The sequence below is a fragment of the Engystomops pustulosus genome, chromosome 5 (assembly GCF_040894005.1).
Source record: "Engystomops pustulosus chromosome 5, aEngPut4.maternal, whole genome shotgun sequence".
Lineage (NCBI taxonomy): Eukaryota > Metazoa > Chordata > Amphibia > Anura > Leptodactylidae > Engystomops > Engystomops pustulosus.
Genome location: NC_092415.1, coordinates 72,560,672 through 72,579,301, shown reverse-complemented (window position 1 = coordinate 72,579,301; position 18,630 = coordinate 72,560,672). Strand labels below are relative to the sequence as shown.

Here is an 18,630-nt window from a genome sequence, read left to right as displayed (position 1 = left end):
AAACTAACTAAGGGATAGAGAGATGGTAGGGGAGGAAGTGCTCTAACTAAAGATCTGTATACCATCTTATATACACACACACATAGCTCACACACATTGCCCATCATCCCACCTCCACCACTGTCTTGGCCAATCCAATGAGGATGTAGAGTCAATACATTCTTATCACACAACTTGCAGGACAAGTAACTTCAGTCTTTGTTTCCCACAAGATCTGCAAGAATCCCCAGGGGCAATGACAAGCAGCTGTCCTCAGTGTGGTCAGGATAGCCCCAGCCTCCAGGTGTAATAGCACAGTCCATTGTAATCACATGCAGCTGTCTCTACAATCTTTATTATGGGCAATGTAGACATTTATGGCTCAGTTCTTCCTCTGTCCACAAAGACCCTTACACTGTCCCAAGCCACATCATGTCATATTTCCAACATTATGCCCCTTTGGGCCTGAAAGGCCCACACACCATTAGACCATGTTTAGAACAGAAATAAAATCCATTTCTCCTCCATTATCTTCTTTGGGTGTGGAAATGATCTTTCGTCTTCTGGCTTTTCCTCAAGGCAAAGTAGTTGAAGGTTGTATGGGTAAGGAATAGGGCACCAATGTTCATCACACCATTCACTCACATTCATTCTCATATCCATTTCTTGAACAATATTTTTCCATCTATACCATCTATCCCACAAATATAGATCTCCATATATGCTAGTAACTGTCATATTTACAATATGCAAATATAAATCCCACGTCATACAGAATGCAAGCTGGCAATAACATCTTAGATATCAACATAACCTATAGATATGAAATTACATAAAAGGAAACCCAAACAGAACTATAAAACATTACCAATAGTAAATCAAAAGATTGATTTCAAGTAGAAGTTTGCAGGGTGGTTTATCTAAGGGTTTCCAGATTTACTTGACTTCAACTATATTTAGTTTAAACAAAAACTTTCATTTAGCTTTTTTTCCCATTACCAAATCTAATTCTGTAAGTTTACCAGGTTTTATATTTACACTCCACAGAAATGTTCACATTATATATGTCTCCTATTGTCCTGACTTATAAATTAACCAAAAGTATATCAAGTGCATATTGGTAATCTTACTTGTGCATTATTAAATACAATATACTATATAGTAACCGTATATAGCTGAGCCATTAATTACTATATGTTTTACGCAACCTTGAAGACACACATTAAAATTAAAAAAAATCAAACCGAATGCTGCTTTTAATACCCTATGTTTACAGGTATAAAGGAGTGTGCAGTTTGTTTGAGAAACTTAAAATTAAGTTGCCAGGGAGACAAATGTATCAGAGAAAAAAACCTTAAATAAAAAAAAAAATATATTTATGTGAATTCACTATAGTCTGCCCCTTTGGTACTGCATTACTCTCTAAAACCATGCCCCTTTGGTACCACAAAATGGTACCAAACACTGTATAAAAAAAAAAATACTTGAATCAAGAAAAAAAAAATGCTCCATTTAAAAAAATGGGGGGAGAAAAAAAAAATCCAACAAATCCAACATTCCTGAGCATCAGGAACAAAAAACAAAAAATGTGTATTGACACAGTTTACATACTACATTTAACAGAACACAAAACAGACAACATAAAACAATAAGAGCTAATTCAGCTTCTACACATCTTAGGGTGGGACAACAGGCAGTTTCCAATCCTTCTTCTGTCAATGATTAAGTAAGGTCATCTATGGGACAAGATAAACAACAGACATAGCACAAAAAACAACAAATACATTACACACAGGACCTACACATCACAATGGGATGTTACTTCATATTTTTAATTGTTTGCAAACAATTAACCCTCATAAATTTTGAGCTCATTACACCACGTGGTTTTATTTGTAAAGACATCAAACTTTATACAAACAATATCTTTCACATACTACTTTTTAATGACCTGTAAACAAAAATGTCAATATTAATATTTTGTTTCTTCAGCAAACCACCTTGTTGCCTAAAACAAAAACATAATGAGTTATCATCACACAAACAATACTCAAAACAGATATGTAAAACACAAGATCAAAGAATGGAGCCTGTAGAAACAAAGCAAAGTGTTAGTTTCTTTGTCCTGGAGTCATGTGACAAAAGAAATCCAGTCTACAAGAGAAAGAAAACATAGTTAGAAACCTTGCAATTCATACCATCAACACAATTCCAAATCTATTCATTCACAATGTGTATTGGTATAGCCACACATTAATAAGCCACGCTGCTGCTGTACTGTGCACTGTTTATTAGCAGGGGGAGGGCGATCTGTGACCAGCTCCAGAATAGCCAGAATGGCAGCCCTGCCCATGGATTGTACCCTGGGACATTAGCACCCTCCTTGTGCTCCCTGCCATGAGGGGGAGGCTGTTCTTTCTTATCCCTGTGTATATTGGGGCTCTTATTTGCATGTGATGTGTTCTCCTTACATGTCTCAGTATGGCTAGTCCCAGGAGAAGTCATGGCCTCCTCACATGTCTCTGTGTGGCTACTTCCAGGAGGTGTCATGACCTCCTCACATGTCTCTGTGATCACTGTGTTCTGGTTGGTCTCAGGCTCAATGGCATCAATTTCTGTATGCAATGAATTATAATGTGTCTCATGGTTTGCATTATTTACATTACAGAAACGTTTAATATGTCCTGGCCTCCCACATCCATAGCAATACCGGACATATCTTGTCCTCCTAGCTCTGTACTCTGTAGACAGATTTCCTGATGGTTCATCCCTATTGTTCTCCTCACACCAGTCCCTGAGTATATTAATAAAGTTCTCTAGGGATGTGGCATTTCTAAGGGCAACCTTTGTGGTGTAATTCACATTACACTGATTTGCCATTGAATAGAGGAAATCAGAGTCATCCTGAGACATATCGGGGCAGTTGTAAACACTCCTAAATAAGGTCAGATACTTGTTACAGAAGATAAGGGGGTCATCCCCTGTCCTGAACCTATATCTTCTCATGGTATTCTCACCCCTTATGTCTCTCCCTCCCATGATACGCTGCAATTCCTTCCTTCTTAAGTCTGTACCACTATCATCATCTCCCATGTGTGTACATGACAATTGTGCGGCCAGAGGCCCAGGAAGCCATGCTTGGAGCAGAGACCAGGCATCCTTATTACACAAGTTGTATTGCTTCACCACAGCTTCAAATTTATTGGATACAATTATTGGTGATTCATTTGTATCCCATTCTCCAATGACCTGACACAGATGTAGTCTATCCTGGATGGTGAGTGTTGGAGACTTGTCTGCAGGTATTAGATTGTGTTCATCACTCCCGGGTGTGACAATGCAGACATCTGCTGCTTTATGGCAGGTCTGGTTTTGTACTTGGAGGGACCAGATCTGCTGTTCTTGTTTACACAGTTGGGCCATTGTTTCAGACAATTGACCCTTTAGTGATGTAATTAACACGTCCCTCTGATGTATCTCCCTTTCTAAGGACTGTATATGAGTTTCAGTAGATACAGAACTCAATCTACACTCATGTAGCTGCTTATCCAAATCTTCATTTCTTAAAGTCAGCTCATCCACCTTTGCTTGTAGATTATCCATCTCACTAGTTGTTTTAGCAGAAATTTCAATCACAGAGTCACTGATTCTGTCTATACTTTCCTTACATTGGAGCCTTTGTATGTACCAATTTACTTCCTTTACCTCAGCCAATTCTTTCATCTTAATGAGCATCATGATTTCATTGCCCAACCTTTCTTTCTTCCCTCTCTTACTGAGCACTTTCCTATCTAACTTCTCATTATGGGCCTTACATTGCATCATCAGCTCCTTATATTGCTCCTCTAGTGAACCATCTGCACATGACTGGTATCTAGCAGAGGAATACTTTTTCACAAACTTCTGAACAAGTTCCATCTCTGTTACCACAATACACTGACAAACACACAAATGACAAACTAAGCAAACACAGTTTGTGTAATTAACTACTACACGAATGTTCCGAAAGGCTACTTTACACACTGCTTACACCTTTATACTCATTCAACCTAGGAAAATGTACAGCTATGACCAGCAACAAACTTTTTCCTACAACTTTACCTCTGTACACTAAAACACAACCGCTCACACTTAACGTTAACCTACAATCTCAACAAGAGACTTCCTATACATTCACATACAACAATCGGCTTATCAAAGATAGTAATGTAATATGAAAACTTGTTACTTACCAGGATTTCCTCTGTACCAAAGATCCAAATTCCGTTCATAGATTGAAATAGCGCAGATATGTTGACGTGGATTCTCTGTAGAATTTAAATTACAGGTCCAGACTGGGGTGCCAAATGTAAAATCTGCTTGGTTTTGGGGTGCCAGTTAATATTAAATTAACAACAATATTCAATGGATCTTTATAGGGGATTTATTAAGGGTACAATACAGGGGAATACACATAGAGGGTAAACTAACTAAGGGATAGAGAGATGGTAGGGGAGGAAGTGCTCTAACTAAAGATCTGTATACCATCTTATATACACACACACATAGCTCACACACATTGCCCATCATCCCACCTCCACCACTGTCTTGGCCAATCCAATGAGGATGTAGAGTCAATACATTCTTATCACACAACTTGCAGGACAAGTAACTTCAGTCTTTGTTTCCCACAAGATCTGCAAGAATCCCCAGGGGCAATGACAAGCAGCTGTCCTCAGTGTGGTCAGGATAGCCCCAGCCTCCAGGTGTAATAGCACAGTCCATTGTAATCACATGCAGCTGTCTCTACAATCTTTATTATGGGCAATGTAGACATTTATGGCTCAGTTCTTCCTCTGTCCACAAAGACCCTTACACTGTCCCAAGCCACATCATGTCATATTTCCAACATACTATATAATTTAGGAGCACAGTGTTATTCAGGTGACCCTACAGTGTAAGTGACTGTAGTGTCTTTAGGATCACAGAGGTGATGCAAGGAGCCGACCACAGCCGAGCATGAATTCTTCATCGACAAGTGTTGGCCTGGAGAATCTTTATGAATTTCTATACCTGATGCAGCAGATCATCACCTGTGAGTTGCTAAATGTCACTTTCTTCTTCACACAAGGTAGCAGCATAAGTCCTGTGGAAGGAAAGATGTTAGACCTGCGGCAGCATTCCTGCATGTAATATGGTGACATGGGGTGCAGCAGCCATGTGGATAAATTACACAGGTCTGTAGCACCCCATAGGTCCATATTTTACATTGGTCTGCTGCAACCTGACCTCCTATGTTTTCTTGGAAAGGACTGCTGCCATTCCCTCTATGTGAAGAGCTCAGGTGTAACATTGTTGTATTCTAATACACATGGCAGAACTTTGTAATGTACGGGGCTACAGGTTGCAGCAGTCCTTTGTGTAATGCCATATCTTACACACCACTCCTGCAGTGGGGGTGCAGATGCATTAGTTATGCATATTGTATTCCTATAGTAGTTATATTCTTGTACATAGGGGCAGTATTATAGTAGTTATATTCCTGTACATAGGGGGCAGTATTATAGTAGTTATATTCTTGTACATAGGAGCAGTATTATAGTAGTTATATTCCTGTACATAGGGGCAGTATTATAGTAGTTATATTCCTGTACATAGGGGGCAGTATTATAGTAGTTATATTCTTGTACATAGGGGGCAGTATTATAGTAGTTATATTCCTGTACATAGGGGGCAGTATTATAGTAGTTATATTCTTGTACATAGGGGGCAGTATTATAGTAGTTATATTCCTGTACATAGGGGCAGTATTATAGTAGTTATATTCTTGTACATAGGGGGCAGTATTATAGTAGTTATATTCCTGTACATAGGGGGCAGTATTATAGTAGTTATATTCCTGTACATAGGGGGCAGTATTATAGTAGTTATATTCTTGTACATAGGGGGCAGTATTATAGTAGTTATATTCTTGTACATAGGGGACAGTATTATAGTAGTTATATTCTTGTACATAGGGGGCAGTATTATAGTAGTTATATTCCTGTACATTGGGGGCAGTATTATAGTAGTTATATTCTTGTACATAGGGGGCAGTATTATAGTAGTTATATTCTTGTACATAGGGGGTAGTATTATAGTAGTTATATTCTTGTACATAACGGGTAGTATTATAGTAGTTATATTCTTGTACATAACGGGTAGTATTATAGTCGTTATATTCTTGTACATAGGGGGCATTATTATAGTAGTTATATTCTTGTACATAGGGGGCAGTATTATAGTCGTTATATTCCTGTACTAAGGGGGCAGTATTATAGTAGTTATATTCTTGTACATAGGGGGCAGTATTATAGTAGTTATATTCTTGTACATAGGGGGCAGTATTATAGTAGTTATATTCTTGTACATAGGGGGCAGTATTATAGTAGTTATATTCCTGTACATAGGGGGCAGTATTATAGTAGTTATATTCTTGTACATAGGGGGCAGTATTATAGTAGTTATATTCTTGTACATAGGGGGCAGTATTATAGTAGTTATATTCTTGTACATAGGGGGCAGTATTATAGTAGTTATATTCCTGTACATAGGGAGCAGTATTATAGTAGTTATATTCTTGTACATAGGGGGCAGTATTATAGTAGTTATATTCTTGTACATAGGGGGCAGTATTATAGTAGTTATATTCTTGTACATAGGGGGCAGTATTATAGTAGTTATATTCTCGTACATAGGGGGCAGCATTATAGTAGTTATATTCTTGTACATAGGAGGCAGTATTATAGTAGTTATATTCTTGTACATAGGGGGCAGTATTATAGTAGTTATATTCTTGTACATAGGGGGTAGTATTATAGTAGTTATATTCTTGTACATAGGGGGCAGTATTATAGTAGTTATATTCCGGTTGGATCCCTTTCACATGAACGTTATGGGGATGTGTATCTGGCCGTACAGACCAAATATCTGTCCTCATAGACGCCTTTGGCGTCCGGCAATGGTATGATGAACACAACGTATGTCACTTTACCGTACTGTCCGCAGGAAAAAGTGCTTGCTCTCTTATTTTCCTGCAAGTACGGGGCGTAAACACATTCTAAGAAGCCTTATACTGTGTCTGCGAGTTGCATTTTTGGATGCGTTTGTAAACGAATCCCAGAAATGCACATCTATGTCTAATAAAAATTAAAATGATTGTCTAAGTCGGGGGCCTCCACCAGATTTTGCGCCCAGGGGCCCCCACCAACCTTAATCCGGCCCTGCGCACGTACTCTTTCGAGGATTCGGGTCTTCCGGCGACTCACTAAGGTAGTGCCCCCAATGTCCACTATGTGTCGCTGCTGTGCTGAAGTCTGCTGGAGTTCACCGGAGTTCGAATATGGGTAAAGCCCAAGATACATTACAGTGTCACGCAAATAAAGGCGCTCTTTGAGTCAGAATATGTGCTGGGGTTAAAAGTGCAGCTATCAACCAAGAACTTGTGTCTGATATGTCCTCAGAGGTTGACACCTCTGCATCCTGGATTATAGGATCCATAACTTTGGATCCCTGGCACCTAGAATCTCTTGGCAGCTTGGGACTGAAGGAAAAGCGAAGAAGGTTTGGAGAAGACCGGATTATCTTTGAATGTCCTCCTACTGGCCGCACGACTCTTCCTGTACTGTGGGACCCTGGAGGGAAGCTACAGTGATATTCTGGATTTCTTCTCCTGCTTTCATTTGTATTGGTTTCCTCAGGAGGCAGGTATGATTGAAAGTTGTGGGAGAACAGTTCAACAAATAAATAAATAAATGACTACTTTTAATGATAAATTAGTGGGTTTTGGTTGTAGTCTGGGCACTCGGTCTCTAAAAGGTTCGCCATCACAGGCATACAGTGTCACAACATTAAAGAGCATTTGGACGGAAAGCCTACTCTGCAGTCACCAAACTTCTCATTAGCAGAAAGAATCAAAATGCTAGACTCACCGTTGTGTGGACAGAGAAGTGGTTTTAGTAATGAAAACAAGTTTCATTTATTTAGATATGATGGGAAACATTATGTTCGTGTTCGATGACAAACTGGGGAAAGACTGAACACACGGTGCGTAAAGAAGTAAGTTAAAGGTGGTGGAGGAAGTGTCATGGTTTAGGGAATGTAATGGAAGTTTTTCTGCAATAGAAATTGGACCTCTGCATGGCAGAATGAATGCAATTGTTATGCAATCATTATTATATACATTTTTACACCAATTTCACGATTTGGAATTGTTTTCCAGCTCTGCAGTATATGGCATAGAATATTGACCCCTTAATGACCTGGCCCTTTTTTGTTTTTTCATTTCTATTTTTCACTCCCCATCTTCAAAAATCTATAACTTTTTGCATTTATCCACGGCTTGTTTTCTGCATAACAAATTGCACTTCATGCGGTGAAATTGGTGAAAAAACGCATTTTCTTATGGGCTTGGATTTTATGGATTTCATTGTATGCCCCAAATGACATGTCTACTTTATTCTTTGGGTCGGTGCGAGATACCAAAATTGTATAGGTTCTATAATGTTTGCATATATTTACAAAAATTAAAACTTCCTAACTTTATCATGCTTCGGTGTACGGAGTTCTGGATGTTGTCATCTTTTGCGACTTTTGATGACATTTTTAATGCTACCATTTGTTGGACTATATGACTTTTTGATCACTTTTTATTGAATTTTTAATGTTTTTCAAAATGACAAAAAAGTGCCATTTTCGACTTCGGGTGCTATTTTCCGTTACGGGGTTAAACGCAGTGAAATACCGTTATTATATTTTGATAGATCAGGCGTTTTGTGATGTGGGAAAGGCATGTGATATACATTTTTTGGTTAATTTTTTATCGATCCTACCATATACTGCTATACTACAGTATTGCAGTTAATGGAGATTTTTTTGCTTTTTTTATGGTAGTTCACCATTCGATAAAAACAATATGTTATACCTCTTTTAAATGGCTTTTTATTTTTTTCAAAATTTTACTGAATAATAGCAAATTTGGGGAAAATATTTTTAATTTTAGCAATTTAGCAGTCTTATATTGGGAGCATAACATTTTTTGATCACTTTCAGAGCAGTTTTTTAAGGGTATTAATAAAAAATATTTATTTTTTCTGCCTTTTTTTGTTTTATTATACAGATTGTTACAGATTCGGCAATACCAAATAAGTTTTTCTGTGTATTGGTGTTTTTATATTTTATTTAGTTTTAGCACAACTGAAAGCCTTGATCCAATGATCCATGTATCATGCTTCTAGCTTTTTCCTTAAATATAGGGCTTAAAGATATATAAGGCTATCTATAAAACACTCTCAGCTTTTCCTGAAGTGCACAGGACTTCCTGGTCGTGACATCAGCTATGGTCAATAGCACTCAGCATCATTGCCAATAGCACTCAGGGAATTCACATGAACGTGCACAAACAGCTCAGCCAGTCAGGATACAGAATCGTTGTTAGTGCTTGTACAGAGATCTAGCCAACCAAAGAAACCTCAAAGGTGTACCCAACAGAATGCACCCACTCGCTCGGCCACAGGGCCATAAACACCTACCAAAAACAGGCGAGAGTAAAATAGAAAGTGTAATCCATATAATCAAAGCTTTAATACATCATATAAATACAAATATATAAATACAAAATTCTGAATACATATCTTCAGGAGAGACCGTCAACCCTATAACACCAAAAACAGCTGACTAAGAGTAGTGGGTAGATACCTACCGCTGCGTGGATATGTAACTGACAGGTGACCAAGATTTCAATCAATGGGGACAATACCAGTTATAACATGTCTCCAAAGAAATCACTATTAGAAAAGTAGCGCTACAAATACACTGAAGGTACCTAAGAATAACTAGGTGAAAAAGTACATAGGAATCATATAATAGTAAGAAACATATCAAAATAGTACCCGCACCTATAATGTATATATTATGATTAGAGATGAGCGAACACTAAAATGCTCGGGTACTCGTTATTCGAGACGAACTTTTCCCGATGCTCGAGTGCTCGTCTCGAATAACGAACCCCATTGAAGTCAATGGGAGACTCGAGCATTTTTCAAGGGGACCAAGGCTCTGCACAGGGAAGCTTGGCCAAACACCTGGGAACCTCAGAAAAGGATGGAAACACCACGGAAATGGACAGGAAACAGCAGGGGCAGCATGCATGGATGCCTCTGAGGCTGCATAATCGCACCATTATGCCAAAATTATGGGCAACAGCATGGCCATGACAGAGTGACAGAATGAAGCTAGATAGCATCTAAAACATCCAATAATTGACCCTGACACTATAGGGGACGGCATGCAGAGGCAGCGGCAGCAGGCTAGAGAGTGTCATGGCGACATACCCTAAATGGACTCAGGCTTCAAACCAATGGGTGGCAGAGAGGAACCAAAGGAGGTGAGCAAGAAGCGCTCAAATAATATCGGTACATGATAAAAGTTTGCCAGTATATTTTGTGGATTACACAGCAGGGTGGCGACAAAGTTAACATGGAAGCCATGAAAACAACCCAAAATTCTGCCTGACACAGCTCGTTTGATAAGGGGACGATGTATGGAGGCAGTGAACTAGTAGTAGATTAAAGGTGCTGCAGTTAAAACTATGTTAGTTGGATCTTGGCATGGAGCTGGCGCTCCGCTGCCAGGCGAGCTTTCGCCAATCCAAGCCCCTGTCTCTAGGCTACTCCCCAAACAGCACTTCTAAGAACCTTTTGTATAAGATCAAGTGTAGTAGCGTTCTTATAAGTTTAGGATATGCCGGGTGAGAGGAATGTAAACAGATGCGCAAGAAGCGCTGAAATAATATCCCTAAATGGTAAAAGTTTGCAAGTATATTTTGGGGATTACACAGCAGGGTGGCGACAAAGTTAACAACTTTGATGTGGAATGCCCTGTAATAGCTCTTGGGCGGTGTGCCTTTTATCGCCTAGGCTCAGCAGTTTCAGCACCGCCTGCTGTCGCTTAGCGACGGCACTGCTGCTGTGCCTAGAGCTACCGACTGATGGCGCCATGCCCACGGATGGTAATTCGGAGGAGGAGGAGGAGGTGGAGGAGGGGTGGGAGGAGGTATAGTAGGCCTTTGAGACCTGGACCGAGGTAGGCCCCGCAATTCTCTGCGTCGGCAGTATATGACCAGCCCCAGGGTCAGACTCGGTCCCAGCCTGCACCAAGTTAAGTGTAGTAGCGTTCTTATAAGTTTGGGATATGGCGGGTGAGGGGAATGTAAACAGATGCGCAAGAAGCGCATGATGCGCATGGAGCTGGCGTTCCGCTGCCAGGCGAGCTTTCGCCAATCCAAGCCCCTGTCTCTAGGCTACTCCCCAAACAGCACTTCTAAGAACCTTTTGTATAAGATCAAGTGTAGTAGCGTTCTTATAAGTTTAGGATATGCCGGGTGAGGGGAATGTAAACAGATGCGCAAGAAGCGCTGAAATAATATCCCTAAATGGTAAAAGTTTGCCAGTATATTTTGGGGATTACACAGCAGGGTGGCGACAAAGTTAACAACTTTGATGTGGAATCCATGAAAACAACCCAAATTTCTGCCTGACACACCTCGTTTGATAAAGGGACGATGTATGGAGGCAGCTATATGGACGACTTTTGGAGGTAGCAATGGAGACAACGTGTGGAGGCTGCTATGGAGACAATTTAATTTGGATAGTGCCTGTATGTGGCAGTCCCAAACATTTTTCAAACCAGAGGAGCAGGTAGGTGGCCCTCCAGTAAAATGGGATAGATTGAGTGCCTGTATGTGGCAGTCCCAAAAATGTTTCAAACCAGAGGAGCAGGTAGGTGGCCCTCCAGTAAAATGGAATAGATTGAGTGCCTGTATGTGGCAGTCCCAAAAATTGTTCAAACCAGAGGAGCAGGTAGGTGGCCCTGCAGTAAAATGGAATAGATTGAGTGCCTGTATGTGGCAGTCCCAAAAATTGTTCAAACCAGAGGAGCAGGTAGGTGGCCCTGCAGTAAAATGGAATAGATTGAGTGCCTGTATGTGGCAGTCCCAAAAATTGTTCAAACCAGAGGAGCAGGTAGGTGGCCCTGCAGTAAAATGGAATAGATTGAGTGCCTGTATGTGGCAGTCCCAAAAATGTTTCAAACCAGAGGAGCAGGTAGGTGGCCCTCCAGTAAAATGGAATAGATTGAGTGCCTGTATGTGGCAGTCCCAAAAATTGTTCAAACCAGAGGAGCAGGTAGGTGGCCCTGCAGTAAAATGGAATAGATTGAGTGCCTGTATGTGGCAGTCCCAAAAATGTTTCAAACCAGAGGAGCAGGTAGGTGGCCCTCCAGTAAAATGGAATAGATTGAGTGCCTGTATGTGGCAGTCCCAAAAATTGTTCAAACCAGAGGAGCAGGTAGGTGGCCCTGCAGTAAAATGGAATAGATTGAGTGCCTGTATGTGGCAGTCCCAAAAATTGTTCAAACCAGAGGAGCAGGTAGGTGGCCCTGCAGTAAAATGGAATAGATTGAGTGCCTGTATGTGGCAGTCCCAAAAATTGTTCAAACCAGAGGAGCAGGTAGGTGGCCCTGCAGTAAAATGGAATAGATTGAGTGCCTGTATGTGGCAGTCCCAAAAATGTTTCAAACCAGAGGAGCAGGTAGGTGGCCCTCCAGTAAAATGGAATAGATTGAGTGCCTGTATGTGGCAGTCCCAAAAATTGTTCAAACCAGAGGAGCAGGTAGGTGGCCCTGCAGTAAAATGGAATAGATTGAGTGCCTGTATGTGGCAGTCCCAAAAATGTTTCAAACCAGAGGAGCAGGTAGGTGGCCCTCCAGTAAAATGGAATAGATTGAGTGCCTGTATGTGGCAGTCCCAAAAATTTTTTAAAACAGAGGACCGGGTAGGTGGCCCTCCAGAAAAATGGAATAGATTGAGTGCCTGTATGTGGCACTCACAAAAATTGTTTCAAACAGAGGACCGGGTAGGTGGCCCTCCAGAAAAATTAAACGCATGAAGTACTATAGCAAGAGCCAGTGGGCCCTGTCAAAAAATAGCCATTTTCCTCTGCTTTACTGTACAAAGAGGAGGAGAAGGAGGAAAATGAGGAGGAGGAGGAGGAGTGGATCAATTATTCAGGTTGAGCTTCCTTCACCTGGTGGAGATTGGAAATTCTGAGAAATCCAGCCTTTATTCATTTTAATAAGCGTCAGCCTGTCAGCGCTGTCAGTCGACAGGCGTGTACGCTTATCGGTGATGATGCCACCAGCTGCACTGAAAACCCGCTCGGACAAGACACTAGCGGCAGGGCAGGCAAGAACCTCCAAGGCGTAGAGCGCCAGTTCGTGCCACATGTCCAGCTTTGAAACCCAGTAGTTGTAGGGAGCTGTGTGATCATTTAGGACGATGGTATGGTCAGCTACGTACTCCCTCACCATCTTTCTGTAAAGATCAGCCCTACTCTGCCGAGACTGGGGACAGGTGACAGTGTCTTGCTGGGGTGACATAAAGCTGGCAAAAGCCTTGTAAAGCGTACCCTTGCCAGTGCTGGACAAGCTGCCTGCTCGCCTACTCTCCCTCGCTACTTGTCCCGCAGAACTACGCACTCTGCCGCTAGCGCTGTCAGAAGGGAAATACTGTTTCAGCTTGTGCACCAGGGCCTGCTGGTATTCATGCATTCTCACACTCCTTTCCTCTCCAGGGATGAGAGTGGGAAGATTTTGCTTGTACCGTGGGTCCAGGAGAGTGAACACCCAGTAATCGGTGCTGGAATAAATTCTTTGAACGCGAGGGTCACGGGATAGGCAGCCTAGCATGAAATCTGCCATATGCGCCAGAGTACCAACGCGTAAGAATTCACTCCCCTCACTGGCCTGACTGTCCATTTCCTCCTCCTCCAACTCCTCCAACTCCTCTTCTTCTGCCCATACACGCTGAACAGTGAAGGACTCAACAATGGTCCCCTCTTGTGTCTCGCCAACATTCTCCTCCTCTTCCTCCTCATCCTCCTCCACCTCCACCTCCTCCGATATGCGCTGAGAAACAGACCTCAGGGTGCTTTGGCTATCAACAAGGGAATATTCTTCCCCCGTCTCTTGTGACGAGCGCAAAGCTTCCGACTTCATGCTGACCAGAGAGTTTTTCAACAGGCCAAGCAGCGGGATGGTGAGGCTGATGATGGCGGCATCGCCACTGACCATCTGTGTTGACTCCTCAAAGTTACTCAGCACCTGACAGATATCAGACATCCACGTCCACTCCTCATTGTAGACTTGAGGAAGCTGACTGACCTGACTACCAGTTCTGGTGGAAGTTGACATCTGGCAGTCTACAATCGCTCTGCGCTGCTGGTAAACTCTGGATAACATGGTCAGTGTTGAATTCCACCTCGTGGGCACGTCGCACAACAGTCGGTGAGCGGGCAGTTGGAGGCGGCGCTGCGCTGCCCTGAGAGTGGCAGCATCTGGGCTGGACTTCCTGAAATGCGCACAGATGCGGCGCACCTTCGTGAGCAAATCAGACAGATTGGGGTATGTCTTGAGGAAACGCTGCACTATCAGATTTAACACATGGGCCAGGCATGGCACATGTGTCAGTCTGCCGAGTTGCAGAGCCGCCACCAGGTTACGGCCGTTGTCACACACAACCATTCCCGGCTTGAGGTTCAGCGGTGCCAGCCACAGATCAGTCTGCGCCGTGATGCCCTGTAATAGCTCTTGGGCGGTGTGCCTTTTGTCGCCTAGGCTCAGCAGTTTGAGCACCGCCTGCTGTCGCTTAGCGACGGCACTGCTGCTGTGCCTAGAGCTACCGACTGATGGCGCCGTGCCCACGGATGGTAGTTCGGAGGAGGAGGTGGAGGAGGGGTGGGAGGAGGAGGAGGCATAGTAGGCCTGAAACACCTGGACCGAGGTAGGCCCCGCAATCCTCGGCGTCGGCAGTATATGAGCAGCCCCAGGGTCAGACTCGGTCCCAGCCTCCACCAAGTTAACCCAATGTGCCGTCAGCGATATATAGTGGCCCTGCCCGGCAGCACTCGTCCACGTGTCCGTGGTCAGGTGGACCTTGTCAGAAACGGCGTTGGTCAGGGCACGGATGATGTTGTCTGACACGTGCTGGTGCAGGGCTGGGACGGCACATCGGGAAAAGTAGTGGCGGCTGGGGACCGAATACCGAGGGGCGGCCGCCGCCATGAGGTTGCGAAAGGCCTCGGTCTCTACTAGCCTATAGGGCAGCATCTCCAGGCTAAGCAATCTGGAGATGTGCACATTAAGGGCTTGGGCGTGCGGGTGGGTTGCACTATATTTGCGTTTCCGCTCCAGCGTCTGGGGTATGGAGAGCTGAACGCTGGTGGATGCTGTGGAGGATCGTGGAGGCGACGATGGGGTTTTTGTGGCAGGGTCCTGGGCAGGGGGCTGACTAGCAGATGACACAGGGGAAGGAGCAGTGGTGTGCCCGGCCGGAGGTGAACGGGCTTGGTGCCATTGAGTGGGGTGTTTAGCATTCATATGCCTGCGCATACTGGTGGTAGTTAAGCTAGTAGTGGTGGAACCCCTGCTGAGCCTGGTTTGGCAAATGTTGCACACCACAGTCCGTCGGTCATCCGGTGTTTCCTTAAAGAACCTCCACACTTCTGAAGATCTAGCCCTCGCCGCAAGAGCCCTCACCACGGGAGCTTCACTAGTTGACAGTGGCGCTGATGCACCAGCTCTGGCCCTGCCTCTCCGTCTGGCCCCACCACTGCCTCTTCCAACCTGTTCAGGTCGAGGACTCTCCTCCGTCTCAGAAGCACTGTGTTCACCCGGCCTCTCAACCCAGCTTGGGTCTGTCACCTCATCATCCTCCGATCCCTCAGTCTGCTCCCCCCTCGGACTTCCTGCCCTGACAACAACTTCCCCACTGTCTGACAACCGTGTCTCCTCATCGTCGGACACCTCTTTACACACTTCCACTACGTCAAGAAGGTCATCATCACCCACAGACTGTGACTGGTGGAAAACCTGGGCATCGGAAAATTGCTCAGCAGCAACCGGACAAGTGGTTTGTGACTGTGGGAAGGGTCCAGAAAACAGTTCCTCAGAGTATGCCGGTTCAAATGCCAAATTTTCCTGGGAGGGGGCAGACTGGGGGGGAGGAGGCTGAGGTGCAGGAGCTGGAGGAGTGGCGATTTCGGTGACATGGGTGGACTGCGTGGAAGACTGACTGGTGGTGGACAAATTGCTCGAAGCATTGTCAGCAATCCACGACATCACCTGTTCGCACTGTTCTGGCCTCAACAGTGCTCTACCACGAGTCCCAGTAACTTCAGACATGAACCTAGGGAGTGTAGCTCTGCGGCGTTCCCCTGCTCCCTCATCAGCAGGTGGTGTCTCACCCCGCCCAGGACCACGGCCTCTGACCCCTGCAGTAGTTGGACGCCCACGTCCCCGCCCTCGTCCTCTACCCCTAGCCCTCGGGTTAAACATTTTTAAAATGAGAGTTATAACTTTATTTTTTTTTTTACTTTTTTTTGTTTTTTTTTGTGTTTTTTTTTTTTTGTGTTTTTTGTTTTTTTTTGAGTTTTTAAAACCAAACAATGCTATCCTATTGCTATGGCTATTTTCTAGCCAAGTATCAAAGGAAGCACAGTACTATGCCAGATGAGATGACACTGAGTTATTGCCTAATAGAAATCCAACCCCTACTGAATTTTGCCACTTCGGCCTTTGCTATGGATATGTGCGCCACTAAGCGCAGAACACAGCGGTCGCAAGTCTCACTACAAATTGCTCAGAATTGGCAAGTACATGCACTGCAGAAACTACAGCCACCAGCAGATCAACCAGAAATCAAATATATAGAACGCTACTGTAGGCTTCAAGAAGCTGTTTGTATTCTCCTATGGCTATTTTCTAGCCAAGTATCAAAGGAAGCACAGTACTATGCCAGATGAGATGACACTGAGTTATTGCCTAATAGAAATCCAACCCCTACTTAATTTTGCCACTTCAGCCTTTGCTATGGATATGTGCGCCACTAAGCGCAGAACACAGCGGTCGCAAGTCTCACTACAAATTGCTCAGAATTGGCAAGTACATGCACTGCAGAAACTACAGCCACCAGCAGATCAACCAGAAATCAAATATATAGAACGCTACTGTAGGCTTCAAGATCAAGAAGCTGTTTGTATTCTCCTATGGCTATTTTCTAGCCAAGTATCAAAGGAAGCACAGTACTATGCCGGATGAGATGACACTGAGTTATTGCCTAATAGAAATCCAACCCCTACTGAATTTTGCCACTTCGGCCTTTGCTATGGATATGTGCGCCACTAAGCGCAGAACACAGCGGTCGCAAGTCCCACTACAAATTGCTCAGAATTGGCAAGTACATGCACTGCAGAAACTACAGCCACCAGCAGATCAACCAGAAATCAAATATATAGAACGCTACTGTAGGCTTCAAGATCAAGAAGCTGTTTGTATTCTCCTATGGCTATTTTCTAGCCAAGTATCAAAGGAAGCACAGTACTATGCCGGATGAGATGACACTGAGTTATTGCCTAATAGAAATCCAACCCCTACTGAATTTTGCCACTTCGGCCTTTGCTATGGATATGTGCGCCACTAAGCGCAGAACACAGCGGTCGCAAGTCCCACTACAAATTGCTCAGAATTGGCAAGTACATGCACTGCAGAAACTACAGCCACCAGCAGATCAACCAGAAATCAAATATATAGAACGCTACTGTAGGCTTCAAGATCAAGAAGCTGTTTGTATTCTCCTATGGCTATTTTCTAGCCAAGTATCAAAGGAAGCACAGTACTATGCCGGATGAGATGACACTGAGTTATTGCCTAATAGAAATCCAACCCCTACTGAATTTTGCCACTTCGGCCTTTGCTATGGATATGTGCGCCACTAAGCGCAGAACACAGCGGTCGCAAGTCTCACTACAAATTGCTCAGAATTGGCAAGTACATGCACTGCAGAAACTACAGCCACCAGCAGATCAACCAGAAATCAAATATATAGAACGCTACTGTAGGCTTCAAGATCAAGAAGCTGTTTGTATTCTCCTATGGCTATTTTCTAGCCAAGTATCAAAGGAAGCACAGTACTATGCCGGATGAGATGACACTGAGTTATTGCCTAATAGAAATCCAACCCCTACTGAATTTTGCCACTTCGGCCTTTGCTATGGATATGTGCGCCACTAAGCGCAGAACACAGCGGTCGCAAGTCCCACTACAAATTGCTCAGAATTGGCAAGTACATGCACTGCAGAAACTACAGCCACCAGCAGATCAACCAGAAATCAAATATATAGAACGCTACTGTAGGCTTCAAGATCAAGAAGCTGTTTGTATTCTCCTATGGCTATTTTCTAGCCAAGTATCAAAGGAAGCACAGTACTATGCCGGATGAGATGACACTGAGTTATTGCCTAATAGAAATCCAACCCCTACTGAATTTTGCCACTTCGGCCTTTGCTATGGATATGTGCGCCACTAAGCGCAGAACACAGCGGTCGCAAGTCCCACTACAAATTGCTCAGAATTGGCAAGTACATGCACTGCAGAAACTACAGCCACCAGCAGATCAACCAGAAATCAAATATATAGAACGCTACTGTAGGCTTCAAGATCAAGAAGCTGTTTGTATTCTCCTATGGCTATTTTCTAGCCAAGTATCAAAGGAAGCACAGTACTATGCCGGATGAGATGACA

General features: G+C 43.5%; 1 protein-coding gene across 1 annotated transcript; it reads right to left on the bottom strand.

The window, feature by feature from the left end:
• Positions 1–2,055: 2,055 nt before the first annotated feature.
• Positions 2,056–3,897, bottom strand: LOC140134122 (posterior protein-like). The gene is made up of 2 exons (XM_072154753.1): positions 2,533–3,897; positions 2,056–2,133 (listed from the first exon to the last, which is right to left on the bottom strand). Exons 1-2 carry the CDS (start codon positions 3,895–3,897, stop codon positions 2,056–2,058), a joined length of 1,443 nt encoding a protein of 480 aa, XP_072010854.1.
• Positions 3,898–18,630: the final 14,733 nt, after the last annotated feature.

Coding starts and splice junctions, on each gene's coding strand:
- LOC140134122 (XM_072154753.1), bottom strand. CDS start 3,897: ATGGAACTTGTTCAGAAGTTTGTGAAAAAGTATTCCTCTGCTAGATAC. Junction 2,134..2,532: donor TCACAGAGACATGTGAGGAG/GTCATGACACCT, acceptor TTTCTCTTGTAG/ACTGGATTTCTTTTGTCACA.